General features: G+C 55.5%; 1 protein-coding gene across 1 annotated transcript in view; it reads right to left on the bottom strand.

Moving 5' to 3' along the window:
- Positions 1-12731, bottom strand: part of KCNH2 (potassium voltage-gated channel subfamily H member 2) — an 84147-nt gene extending 71416 nt beyond the window's left edge. The window contains exons 1-2 of the mRNA XM_080975401.1: positions 12416-12731; positions 3953-4183 (exon numbers count right to left, since the gene is read on the bottom strand). Coding sequence (XP_080831527.1) covers positions 3953-4183; positions 12416-12491 — 307 coding nt within the window. The 5' untranslated portion in view covers positions 12492-12731. The remainder of the gene's footprint in view (positions 1-3952; positions 4184-12415) is intronic.
- Between the last annotated feature and the right edge of the window lie 915 nt (positions 12732-13646).

Below are 13646 nucleotides of genomic sequence, written 5' to 3'. Positions count from 1 at the left end.
TCCCCTGGGGGAAGATGTAAACAAAAGCAGCAGTTGAGCCAGGCTGGTTTTTTGGTGGGGGGGGGGAGAAACTGCTGCAGCAGCGGAAAAGCAGGAAGCAGGAGCCACACGCAGAGTGTGCAGGCATGTGCTGAAGGGCAGGGGGCCAGGCTGGACGGAGGCTGGAAGAACGTCGGAATGTAAGAAGAGTCTGACCTCATCCAGCCTCCTGTTCTCACAGTGGCCCCCCAGCTGTGTTCACATTTTACAAGCGACATTTTGCACCTGGCTATTGGCCACTTAGGGACGCGGGTGGTCCTGTGGTCTAAACCACAGAGCCTAGGACCTGCCGATCAGAAGGTTGGTGGTTCGAATCCCCGTGACGGGGTGAGCTCCCGTTGTTCGGTCCCTGCTCCTGCCCACCTAGCAGTTCCAAAGCACGTCAAAGTGCAAGTAGATAAATAGGTACCACTCCGGCGGGAAGGTAAACGGCGTTTCCATGTGCTGCTCTGGTTCGCCAGAAGCGGCTTAGTCATGCTGGCCACATGACTCGGAAGCTGTACACCGGCTCCCTCAGCCAATAAAGTGAGATGAGCGCCGCAACCCCAGAGTCGGCCACGACTGGACCTAATGGTCAGGGGCCCCTTTACCTTTATTGGCCACTTGCGACCAAGTGAAGATGCCCATGTGCCAGGATGGGGCCAAACATATTTGCCACCTGAGGACCCTTGTATCTGGACTGTTTTCACTCACTAAGACCACATCCTGTAGAATTCTATCCGTTATATTTAATCTGCACAATCAGATCATATTTCAGGAACCAAAATGTTTTTTCTGTGCAGCAGGAGCAGTGAAGAATGTTATAGTTAATTGTTGTCTTTGCTTCCACCCTGCTCACAGTTGTGAAGAATATCCCTACACTATGAATGGTCACCATTCAGAAAACAGTCGGAACAGGCCGATATAGATGTGGACTGTTCTTGGATCAAGGGACTTTTCTTCTTTAAGTTCTCAAAGTTCTTAACTGAGCTCAAGGTGGTCCTCTGATCTAGCCAGATGTTTAACGGATAATCCATCACAGTCAGCCCATTGGTTGAAAAGTAAGACTTCAGAGCCATCTTGCCCCAAAATGGCAAGTGGACATTCCATTTTGGTGACTGTAACCCTGCTTTAAGGAGTCACTTGGCGCTTGGCTTATACACCTGAGTTTGTAACACTGCCAGACACATGTGGGAAACCACGAGCGGGACCTGAACACGAGAGCAGCTCTCCCCTCCGGTGGCTTCCAGCAACTGCTACGCAGGATGCAGCCCAAGAGAGCCTATCTAGTCCAGCCTCCGTTCTTGCGGCAGCCAAATGCCCCAAGCAACCTAGGGACACAGATAGACTGCCTTTGGCCTGGAGGCTCCATAAGAGCATCCGAAGAGCCTGGCTGCTGGATCAGACCAGTGGCCCACCGAGTCCAAGATCCTGCTCTCCTGATGGCCAACCAGATGCTCATTATGGGAAACCACTTCCCTCCTGTGGGCAACTCCCTCCTCAGGGCAGCAGGGCCACCAGCACCCAAGGGCCAGAGCACCTTCAGGCTCCCATCTCCAGGGGAGGTGGGAAAGAGCCCCCCCAGCCCCGCTGAAACCCTAGAGAGCCACCACCAAGCAGCATCAATGGCAGAACAGGCAGCCGTCTCTGGTGCATAAGCACCTGCTCTGGATGAGACCCCGGCCAAGGCAGCTTCCAGGCCCCAGCCAGTTTGCTGCCCGCCTGCCAGGCGAGGGCCAAGATCTGCCCAAGCGACGTGCCCCCCCCGCCTCCAGGCCTCTCCACTCAAGAGCCTGCTTGCCTGTGATGGATGCCCCCGTCCCCACAGGCACAAATAGACATAAACCTCGCGGCCGCCTGCTTCCTGGGAGGGCTGTGGACGCCTAGGCGGGGGCCGCGGATGCCCCTGGCGTCTCCACGGGGACTGCCAAAACATTCAACAAGCCATTCCATTAAGCCAGAGGATGGGGGGGGGGAGCTTTGACACGAGGGATCCCTTTTCCAGGCTGGGTTTCCCCACTGATGGGCGGGCACAGCTGTCGTGAGGGAGCACCGGGCGCTGGAATTTAGCACCCCTAATAACTTTAGGTTGGCCACTGAGCACAATACGCTGAACTGGATGGGCCGTTGGCCTGATCCTGCAGGCGACTCCTCTATTATTATCTCCAAAGCCGACTGCTCTGTCTTGCAAGCGACTCCCTGACTACAGGCGTCATTTGGGCATCTAACATGGAGAAAACCCATTTACCACCATGGCTGGTATTAACCCGGACAAAGATCCCAGGCCATTGGGCTTCCTACGTGATTTATTCTGCGTTCTAGATGTTCTGAGCCTCCCACAGGACCAGAGGCTGAACAGGCCGTTCCGCTTCCCAAATGCTAAATTCCCCCAGGACGTCCCAAGCCAGACGCTTGGCCCACCTGGCCCTCCAGGGCTGCTCCAAGAGGGAAGAGCACCCCCTCTGAGGTCCCTGGCAGGCAGGCAATAAGGGGCCCTTCCCAGCCGGCCTCCCCACAGTCCGCCCAGGAAGCCAGGCACGCGGAGCCTGAGCTCTGAGCTGCCCCAAATGCCGACACAGAAGAATTTGAAATATTTTTTCCTAGCTGGGAAGGAGACTGACGGGGCACCAGGGACAGGGCCTCCCTCCTTGATGAGTTCTGGTCGCATGCCAAGTCCCAGGAATTTTGTATCTCCTATCTCTGCCGAGCAAATGCCTTTGCACATTTACTGGGCCACAGAGACTCTGGCTGTTTTTCCTGTCACTCCTCAGAGGGCAGGCTCTGGAAAGGCGCTGAGGCTTTGCTGATGCCCTGAGATCCTCTCTGCAGTCCCGCCAGCCTCCCTGCACACAAATCGCCCAAGAAGCCGAGAGGCAGAGTCTCTCCCGTCTCCACCCCCCCCCCAAACTCAGTGGCTAGCCTTAGCTTTTATTTTTATTATGCATTGTGCTTTCTTAGTACTGTCACATTGCCCTGAGATCTACAGGTATGGGGCAGTATGCACATTTAATTAATAAATAATAATTCAACAAAAACCTGAACGAAAAGGGCCCAGGGCAGAGGGGGTGGGCAAGAGTGTCAAAGTCCCAAAGGCAACACCATTGCCCCCACCCTTTCAAAATGCCCCTTTTTTATTTTAGCCAAGCCAGAGCAAGGCACCTGGCAGAAAAACAAATGCTTTTATGTACGGCCAACTCTCAACTTCTGCGGGGCTTGTGTTCTGGGGGTTGCGCGTAAAGCCAAAATCACATATATTCAAAACACACTCTCCCTGCCCCTTGCAATACTCCCCCAAGGTGGGCACAATGGCCGGTGGGATTGCAGACAGAGCCCCTGGACGCCTGCCCCCACTTACTTTTTCCAGCTGAAATCTCACATGTTGATGCACATGAGTTGCGAGTTTACTGCATACAGACTTCATGCACACACCTAAAACATGGTGAGGAACAGGCTGCGAAATATACCAGGCCAAGGACCCTCAATGCACCTGCCGTGACGCCAAGCAAGCACAGGATTCGCATCTGCCGCACAACATTAGCCTCTCTGGATCTGCAGCTTGCTTGTTTTGCACAGAGGACTTCAAGGCTGCAAAGCACTTGGGAGAATCTCCGAAATCAGAGTGACGGGGCAGGACTGCCCTGTGGTCAAGAGAAGGCGCTTGCGTGGCCCCCATGCAGCCCCCGTGCCCCCGCCATGGCTTCCAAGGCAGGCTACATTATGCAGAAATCAGCAAACACAGCGTCCTTCTGCATAATTCATCAGGGTTGCAAAGCGAGGCTCCTCTGCGCTGGGGAAACATTAATGCAGAATCTAATGTTCCTTGACAAGAGGAAGTGGGCACGTTAAGGAGGCACAGGTGGCGGCGGAGGGCTGTGGGGGGGAACAGATTCACCCCTCGGCCCCCTCTCCCCCCCCCCCCAAGCAGGGTCCCTACCGTCTTTCCGGTAGAAGCAGATCTCCACCTTGCGCTCTTCGGAGCCCAGGAGGGCCTGCGCAATCTGCGCCACTGAGGTCTTCTGCGTGCGCGGCCCATAGAGGAAGTCGCAGGTGCAGGGCTTCTGCATGACCTCGGCGCGAGTGTAGCCGCAAAGGTCGCAGAAGCCATCGTTGCAATAGATGATGGCGCAGTTCTCCACCCGGGCATTGGCGATGATGAATTTGCGGCCTGCAGGGGGGAAAAGAGACAAGGAATCAGCTTCGGCTGGTGGCCCAGCTGCGCCCCTCTCTGGACAGGGACAGACTAACTATAAATAATAAAAAATAATAATTTTTTTTTATTTATACATACATACATACATACATACCCCACCCATCTGGCTGGGTATCCCCAGCCACTCTGGGCGGCTTCCAACAAAATATTAAAATACAATAGTCAGTCAAACATTAAAAGCTTCCCTAAACAGGGCTGCCTTCAGTTGTCTTCTAAAAGTCTGGTAGTTGTTTTTCTCTTTGACATCTAGTGGGAGGGTGTTCCACAGGGCGGGTGCCACCACCGAGAAGGCCCTCTACCTGGTTCCCTATAACTTCACTTCTCACAGGGAGGGAACCGCCAGAAGGCCCTTGGAGCTGGACCTCAATGTCCAGGCTGAACGATGGGGGTGGAGACGCTCCTTCAGGTATACTGGACCGAGGCTGTTTAGGTCTTTAAAGGTCAACGTGGAAACATACTGTGCGTGGAAACATACTGGGAGCCAATGTAGGTCTTTCAAGACCAGTGTTATGTGGTCTCGGCCTCCGCTCCCAGTCCCCAGTCTAGCTGCCACATTCTGGATTAGTTGTAGTTTCCAGGTCACCTTCAAAGGGAGCCCCACAGAGAGTGCATTGCAGTAGTCCAAGCGAGAGGTAACCAGAGCATGCACCACTCTGGAGAGACAGTCTGCAGGCAGGGAGGGTCTCATCCTGTGTACCAGATGGAGCTGCCCTGGACACAGAATTGACCTGCGCCTCCATGGACAGCTGTGAGTCCAAAATGACTCCCAGGCTGCGCACCTGGTCCTTCAGGGGCACAGTTGCCCCATTCAGGACCAGGGAGTCCTCCACACCCGCCCGCCTGTCCCCCGAAAACAGTACTTCTGTCTTGTCAGGATTCAACCTCAATCTGTTAGCTGCCATCCATCCTACTGTTGTCTATGCTCTGGTAACTTCTAGGTTAGAATACTGCAACACCTTATATGTGGGGCTGCCTTTGAAGGCGGTCCAGAAACTTCAGCTGGTGCAGAATTCAGTGGCCAGGTTGTTCAATGGGACAAGACAGTTTGAGCATATTACACCGATCTTGGCCCAATAGCACCAATTACACTGATCCTGCCTGGGCCCCTTAGTTTCTGGGCCTAATTCTGGCTCAGGACCGCAATACCTCAAGGACCGCCTTTTCCCAAATGAAGGGCCCCAGACCCTGAGACCATCATCTCTAACGGCAGGAACTGCACCTGGAACAGCCCCCTAACCTTTTCAGAATGGGGCCTTCCATTTTGCTGCAGCTAATGCTTCTGAGGGAGGGAAGCCCCCCCCCCCCCCCCGCTATGCCAACAAGGAGAGGAGGAACAGACTCCACGGGGGGGGGGCATGAAGCACTCCCAGGAAGCCGCCCCCTCTCCACCACAGCCCTTCTGGGCCCCCTTGGCTCAGCCACGGTCTACACAGCAACTTGCAGCAAGGGCTCCCAGCAGCAGCGTAGCCGGGGGGGGGGGCAGAGGGGGCACACTGGGCACCACTTACACTCAAGGTCCAAACAGAGGAGTATGGCCTCTTATTTCAAATCACACTGGACAAGCTATTTATGTGTTTATTACATTTATCCCCAAACACGTTTTTGAGTTTCTGCTGAAATAAGGCTGCATTTTAATGTTTCAGTGTATTTTAATCTTGTTTTTAAGTTGTATTTCAATCAATTTGTTTTATATTTGGTGTTAGCCGCCCTGAGCCCGGTCTTGACTGGGGAGGGCGGGGTATAAATAAAATTTATTATTATTATTATTATTATTATTATTATTATTTACACCCCCTTTTTTCTCCAAGGAGCTCAGGGTCGTGCACATGGTTCTCCCTCTTCTCTTCTAATCTCCACAACAACAGCCCTGCAGGGTAGGTCAGGCTGAGAGGCAGGGCCCCAAGGGAGCAGGGGATTACCTTGGCGCTGTAACCACTATGCTGCACTCCCTGGCTCTCACACTGGCTCTCATCTCCTGTGTTCGGCCCACTGCACATACAACAAAAAGCACCCCAGATCCGCTCAGCTGGCAGGCTGATGACCCAGGCTGCCTGACTCGAGAAAAGGCCAATTAAAAATGAGTTCAGGGATGACTAATCTGTGCCATGCAATGCTCCGTATTCTTTGCACACACGACAGACACCTTCTCCTAAGGCGCCCGCTATTATCTGAAATGGAAGTCGTCCCTTCCACAGACTGCAGCCTCCTCTTCGCCCACTGCCAAGGCTGCTCCTCCCCCATTGGCACAACTGTGTGCCCTCTTCCCAAGGTGCCATCTAGTCCCACCCCCTGCAGGAGTTGCAGCTAAAGCATTCCTGACAGATCCAACCTCCAGCAGAGGAGACTCCACCACCTTAAATTAACGTTTAATTGGAAGCTCCTTTCTTGCAACTCGAATCCGCTCTTTCGGGTCCTCCCCTTGGAACAGAAGACAAGCTTGCTTCACCTTCCATGTGGCAGCTCTTAGATCACTGGCACTCATCCACAAAGGGCCCCCCTCCGTTTGCTCCCACCTGCTTCCTGACACCCCCAACCTCACCTGCACAAATTAAGAGCTATCCTCACGGACACAAGCAAACTCGCAAACAACAAAACCAGCAAAACAATCCCAAAAGAAATCCAGCCCAGATCTCTCCCAAAACAATCCCTCCAGGCAGAGAAAGGTCATTGTCACCTTTTAAAGGGACCCATCATGTGGCAGCCACAAGAAGGGCAACCTCCATGCTAGGGAATGTTAGGAAATAAATAGAAAATATAACAGCCACTATCATAATGCCCTTATAAAAAATCTACGGTGCAACCACATTTGAAATACTGTGGACAGTTCTGGTGGCCTCACCTCCAGAAGGATGTTTGTAGAGTTGGAAAAGTTTCAGAAAAGGCCACTGAAATGACCGGGGGGGGGGGGAGGGACTCCCTTATGAAGAAGGGGCGAAGCATTTGCATGGGCTTGGCCAGGATTTTTGTTAGGGGGGACAGAACGACACGACTGGTCAGTTAATTAAGTATTTCTATTGTTTTACTTGATCTGGGGGGGGGCAGCTACCCGCCCCCCGCTATGCCCATGGCACTGGGGACTTTCACATGTACTGCTAGTAAGCCAGGTTTCCCTCATCCTATATTTCTGCATGTGGTTCTTCCTGCCTAAAGACAGAACCTTACATTTGTCCCTATTGAAATTCATTTTGTTAGCTTGTGCCCAGTTCTCCAGTCTGTGACAGTCATTTTGAATTCTGATTCTGTCTTCTGCAGCATTACCTACTCCTACCAGTTTGGTGTCTTCTGCAAATTTGTTCAGCATCCCCTCAATTCCTTCATCCAAGTCGTTTATAAGAATGTTAAACAACCACTTGCCCAGGACAGAATCTGCGGCAACCCACTTGTCACTATTTTCCAGGATGACAAAGAACCATTCATGAGTCCTCTTTGGGTTCAATCAGTCAACCTGCTACAAATCCACCTAACAGTTACCTTACTTCATTCAACTCACATTTTACCAGCTTCCTCATGAGAATATCATGGGGGACTTTGACAAAAGCCTTACTGAATTCAAGATACACTCTGTCCACAGCATTCCCCTGATCCATCAAGCTTGTAACTCCATTAAAAAATGAGGCTTGTCTTGTCATGACATACTTTTGAGAAGCCCATGCTGGGTCTTAGGAATCACAGCATCCTTTTCTAAGTACTCACAGACTGACTGTTGAATTATCTGTTCTAGGATCTTTCCTGGTACCAATGTCAAGCTCACGGTCAATGTTTACCGGATGGGGACAACATTTGCCCGCCTCCAATCTGTAGGGACCTCTCCAATAATTCTCAAAGATAATAGACAAGGGCTCTGAGATTACACCCACAAGCTCCTTTAGTACCCTTGGCTCATCAGGCTGTGGAGATATGAATTCATTTAAAGTAGCTAGTTGTTCCCTTACCACCCCTTTTCCTATCTTGGGTTGCAATTCCCTCCTTGCATTGTTTATTCTGTTATCACCAGGTTGGGCATTGGTTTCCTTTTGAGTGAAGATAGAGGCAAAGTAGGAGTTGAATAATTCTGCCTTCTGTCACCCATCTTCTCCAGAGGACTTACCACTTGATCAATCTTTCTTTCCTCTGTATTCTGAAACCCAGGAGGACATGATCACTTCCTCCCAAGTTTCCCTGTCCTTCCACTTCATCTATCAGTTCCTCCCTGTTGGTGAGGACCAGGTCCAAGACAGATGATCCCCTTGTTACTTCTTCCACCTTCTGGGAAATGAAACTGTCAGCGAGGCAATGGAGGAATTTGTCAGGCCTTACATTCTTGGCAGAGTTTGAGTTCCAACAGATATCAGAGAAGTTGAAGTCTCCCACCACGACTATATATCTCCTTTTCGAATGTGTGCTAATCTGCTCTTGGAAAGCATCATCCAAGTCTTCAGTCTGGCTTGGAGATCTATAGGAGACCCTCACAGTAAGGTCACTGTTGCTTCTCTCTCCTACAATTTTAACCCTTATACTCTCATTCTGCTTTCCATGCTCCAGGTCATGGATTTCTTCACAAATGTATACATACATCCTTTACATATAATGCTGCTACTCCCCCCTTCCTGTTTGGTCTATTCATTTTGCACAGGTCATAACCCCTCAGTTTCTACATCCCAGTCATGAGTCTCATCCCATCAGGTTTCAGTAATGCCTAACAGGTCATATGTGCCATCCTATACTAAAAGCTCCAGTTCGTCTTGCTTGTTTCCTATACTCTGTGCATTCGTGTAGAGACAACTGAAACCACGAGTCATTCCTCTGCACGCTGCTGCCTCTGTCCCCCTCAGTAAATAGTCACCTATCACCACTACACATCTCTTCCTTCTCTGGGGAGTGGCAGGAATTGTTCTGTACACTGTCCCTTCCACTGCCGCCTCAGTACGTTCTGAAGTCTGCAACCACTGTGTTTGCTCTCTGGATGAAAAACAGTGTCCGAGGTGAGGGTGTGGAATTGTTTTTGTAGCTGCAGAAATACAGCATGGCTCCTGACTGTCCTGCTTTTTTGTGTCTTGTTTCTCGAAGGGTTTGTCTCCTCCTCCTCCTCCTCCTCCTCCTCCTCCTCCCTGGGGGCAGCCTCCCGGCATCTTTGTTCCAGGGGAAGCCCACTCTGGTACACCAAAGCTTCTGGCCCCAAGTTAGTAAGTTAGCGCAGGAAATCCTGTTTGCATAATTCAAATATACCGTTGCAAAGAAGCCAGACTCTTGCAGCTCATGTTATATTCTTGAGTAATGATGAAAGAGGACAGGTGGTAGCCGGCCAGCTGCAAACCCATCTCTGCTCCAGGTTAGCCTGCTTGACTGCAGGCCAAGTGACCACAGATCGCAGGCCACCTGGCAGCCAGCCCTCCCTAAATGGGGCATTAACAAGCCCAGCTCCGCCAGCAAAGGAGCCGCCTCTCCCAACTGGCAGCCGGGACGGGCAGCGCTCCAGGCGCAGGTGGCTGCCCTGGAGAGAGCGGAGGCAGGCCAGAATCATAGCCATCTTGTCTGCAGAGAAACAGGTGTGGGAAACTTGCCACAGCCTCCAAGCTGAAGCACGATTCTGGCTCTCCCAGACCATCTGCCACCCAGCAGAGCCCACTGGGCAGGAGAGACAGGCTTCCTGAGCATCTCCTTCTGCTGCGAGGCTGAGCCTTCCCAAAAGGATCCAGGTGGCCCTGGTGGCTCGGTCCTAGATCCTGTGCAAGCTGGCCGTGGCCCTGTCTCTCTCTCCGCAGAACCCAGGGATCAAGCCTCAGAGCTCAGCCAAAGCCCAGGCTGCTTAGCAGCTCCAGCTGGGAAGACATTCCTCTCCAGCCCAGGGTTTTGCAAGAAAGAGGGGCAAGCTCCTTGCAGAAGGATACTCTGCAAATGTTCGAGAGATCCCTCTTCTTCACATGCTCTAGGGCTGAAAACAGGCTATATGCCTGAGACCCCGTGGAACTCCAGCCCGACTTGAGGAAGGGAGTAGCCACAACCCTTGAACCCCAAAATTTGCTAGCTTTAATTTCCATCTGCCCTTTGCCATTTTCATTCAGTGCAGCCAAGTTAATCTGCCTCCCCCGCCTGCAAATCTCAAAATCCCCCCTTTGATGTCCCAGGCCAGCTTTTGCCTTCCACATTGCGATGTTTATCCAGCTTTTCCACAACCCAAAGTATTCGGAGATGGTTATCAGGCTCCTGGTTGCTCAAGGCCCCAGTGCCCCAACTTTTAACCTCCCCTCACGCAACGTGCTTTCCAGCGCCTTATCTCTCCCTCCCTGAATCCTCTCCAATTTGTCTGCCTTGGCCTTGAAAGGCAGCTGAGGCCTAAGCGGAGGAGGAGGGCAGGCCGCCCTCCGCTGCCACCACCGCTTGTAAGGAAGACGAAGAGGAGGACGGCAGCAACAGCGGCGGCAGTGGCGGCAGCTGGCCCCCAAGAAAGAAAACAGACTGCAGCAGCCTTTGCAGAGATGCCACACGGAGGTTAAATTACCAGGGGAGAGGGAGGGAAGCAAGGCTGTCCAGGGAAGCCAAAGAACCTCCTCTGGAGGTTTGCAAAGAGCAGGCAGCCAGGCATCTGCCAGGAGGGTTGAGATGTGGGGAAGTCCTGCCCTGGGCACAGGTGGGGGGAGGGGAGGAAGACCCTCCCAGGCCCAGGAGGAGACTCTCTCTCATTTCTTAAGGGAATGGCAGATCTAGGTGCTATTTTATTGTTGGGCACAAATAGAAAAACAAGCACCGAGCAAAATGTGGATGGGCGGGTAGGATCCAACTCCGTCAGTACAAGGGGTTTTGCTTGCACAATGGAATTGCTTTCTTCTTCTTCCTCCCCCAAGGAAAAAAGCACCTCTGAGCCTACCCCCAATGCAGGCCCCTCCAGCCCAGGCCACTGGTCTCTTTCACCCTGCTCAGCTCAGGATGATGGGTGCAAAAGGAGAGGCGAGTCTCACATAGTTTTCTTCACCCTGAAATGTTCCGAGTTGCCTTAACTCTGGGGAGGACCAGAAAGTGTTGGTGATTCTTCACAAGCCAGACGGCTCAAGGTTTCAGAACACCATGAAAATAGCCACACAGAGAGAGACAGAGCATTCTGAGAGGTCACAGGATCACCTCCATCTTTTACCGCCCCCCCCCCCAAGCTCTGTCCTCCTTAAGAGAGCCAGCAGAGGGAAGGCAGGGGAAAGGGTTTGGCCGCTCAGTGGCCCCCTTCCACTCCCTTGGCATCAGCCCAGCGGCTCCCCACCAGCAGACACAAAGACACACACCAGGTTATCAACACTGCACAACTGCGTGTGTGCGCCTGCACGTGCACACAACCCCTTTCCAGATACACAAACACCATGAGGCATGCACACATCCAGGCACCCGAACACTACACAAACGCCCACACTCTGCCATATGCTCCACGCTGCTGCTGTGCAAAATCCCCGTGGCCAGAGATGGAAATCTGGGCGCCTGCAGTGGCGCTCTGGAGGCCGGCACTTGCTCCCCAATAGGGTGCGCTCTTGGTGGGTCCCCACAGTGGGAAGCTGCCTCTTCCTCCTCCTGCCCTGGGGCCCAGGGACATGCACCCACCACCCCAGAAGGGAGGGGGTCCTGGGAAGGAGAGCAGACCACTAGGCCTGAGCCCAGGAGCGACTGCAAGGCAGGCAGGCCCCACTCCAAGAGGGGCGACCGGTCCCTCGCCAGTCCAGGTGGCCAAGCAGAGGCCCCCCAGTCCCCCAGCTGGCAAGCGTCCTGCTGCAAACATGGAGCTGCCCACGTCCCCAGGGCAGGTGGACACCCCCAGTCGCAAGGACCCCATTCCCTGGGCAGTTTGGGGGCACAAGGGAGCGGGGGCCCAGCCTGCACCTGCAAGCACCCCTTCACAGTGATGCGCACCACCAGCCCCCTCCCACCAGCCCCCTCCCGTCAGCCTGGCCCACCTCGCAGGGTTGTTGTGTGGAGAACACAGAGTGGGGGACAGTGGGACAGACGTGCAAAATAAATAAATGCAACAGTAAACAAGTGTACGACCCACTTCTGACTCCAGAGCACCCAACACACAGGGCCGCCACAGACCTGCCTGGAGCGCCCCACATGACCCCCATAATGCGGGAGCACTGACCTCCCCCTTGACCACCCCAGGCCTCTCTTCACCCCCGCCCAACCGAGCAGCCCCCAGTTCCGCTCCGGGACAAGACCCCCTCCACCCCTACTTACTCTGCCCCTCGAACTTGCGGATGATGGTGTCGAGGAAGGTGTTCTGGGGGGCCACGTGCCCGCGCCGGACAGGCATGCTGTCAGCCCATGGGGGTGCCCGGCCTCCCCCGCCCCACGCGCAGCCGGGGCCGTCCGCGGAGTGCGAGGGGCGGCCCAGCGCTGGGGCCCGTCAAGCCGCCAGCCGCCCGGCGGGGAGGGGAGGGCGCTCTCCGGCCTCTGCTGCCCCCCAAGCCGCGCCCGGGGCTCGAAGGGGCGCGCTGGGGCGACGTGGGCCCTTCCGCGCTGCCGACGCGCAGTCCGGCTCCGGGGCGGCGTCGGCGCGGCCGGGCGCTGCTCTCCCGCAGGTGTCGGGGCTTAGGCGGCGGAGGCGGCGGGCAGGGGGCGTCTCCGGGCGGCGCCCAGCCCCATGGGGCGCCCCGACAGCGGCTGGCCCGGGAGCCCCGCCGGGGCCGAGGGAAGCCGCCGTCCGGCCCGGCGCCCCGCGCGCCTCTCCTGCTCGACGGGACGGGCCCGGCTTCGCTCGGCGGCGGCGGCGGAGGCAGCAGCAGCAGGAGCGCCCTTATTTAGGCAAAGGCGAAGGCAGCGGCGGGAGGGACCGGAGGAGGGACGGCAGGCGAGGGGGGGGGGCGGCGGGCGCCCGCTGGTCTCTCGGGCTGGCTTGCTGCGTGGCCCCGGGGGCGCGTCTCCGCCTTCTGGTCCGCGCAGGCGAGGCTCCGAGCGCGGCGGCGGCGGCGGCGGCGGCGGCGAGGCCGGGCGAGAGATGCGCGGCGGCTCGGCGGCGGCGGAGGGAGAGCCCGGCCGAGGCGGAGCCAGAGCGCGCCGCGCAGCCAATGGAGGCGCCCAGCGCCGCGACGGACGGACGGACCGGGGAGGGTGGAGAGAGAGAGGCGGCTGGGGGAGAGGGGGAAGCGGGGCTGCGCGGGAGCAGCTCCTGCGGGCGCGCAGCCCCGGAACCTATCGGGAACGTGGAGACGCGGGGAGGCGGGCGAGGGCGCAGAGATCGGCGTGGAGCGGACAGCGCGTCCTGGGAGTGCCGCTCCCTCGGAGACCCCCCCCCTTCAAGGAGGTGCTTCTGCGCTTGAGAGGGGGCGTCCCCCAACCGGAGTCCCTGGGTGGGGGTCCCCCGACCGAGTCCCAGCCCGAGCGGTGCCCGGGAGGAAGGCGGGCTCCCCACGAGGCGCTGTCCGGGCTCCGAAGCAAGTCGAGGAAGCGGCGTCCCCGGAGCTCGAAG

Source organism: Podarcis pityusensis, assembly GCF_964106645.2.
Source record: "Podarcis pityusensis genome assembly, chromosome: 12".
Taxonomy (NCBI): domain Eukaryota; kingdom Metazoa; phylum Chordata; class Lepidosauria; order Squamata; family Lacertidae; genus Podarcis; species Podarcis pityusensis.
This window is presented reverse-complemented; position numbering and strand designations above follow the sequence as displayed.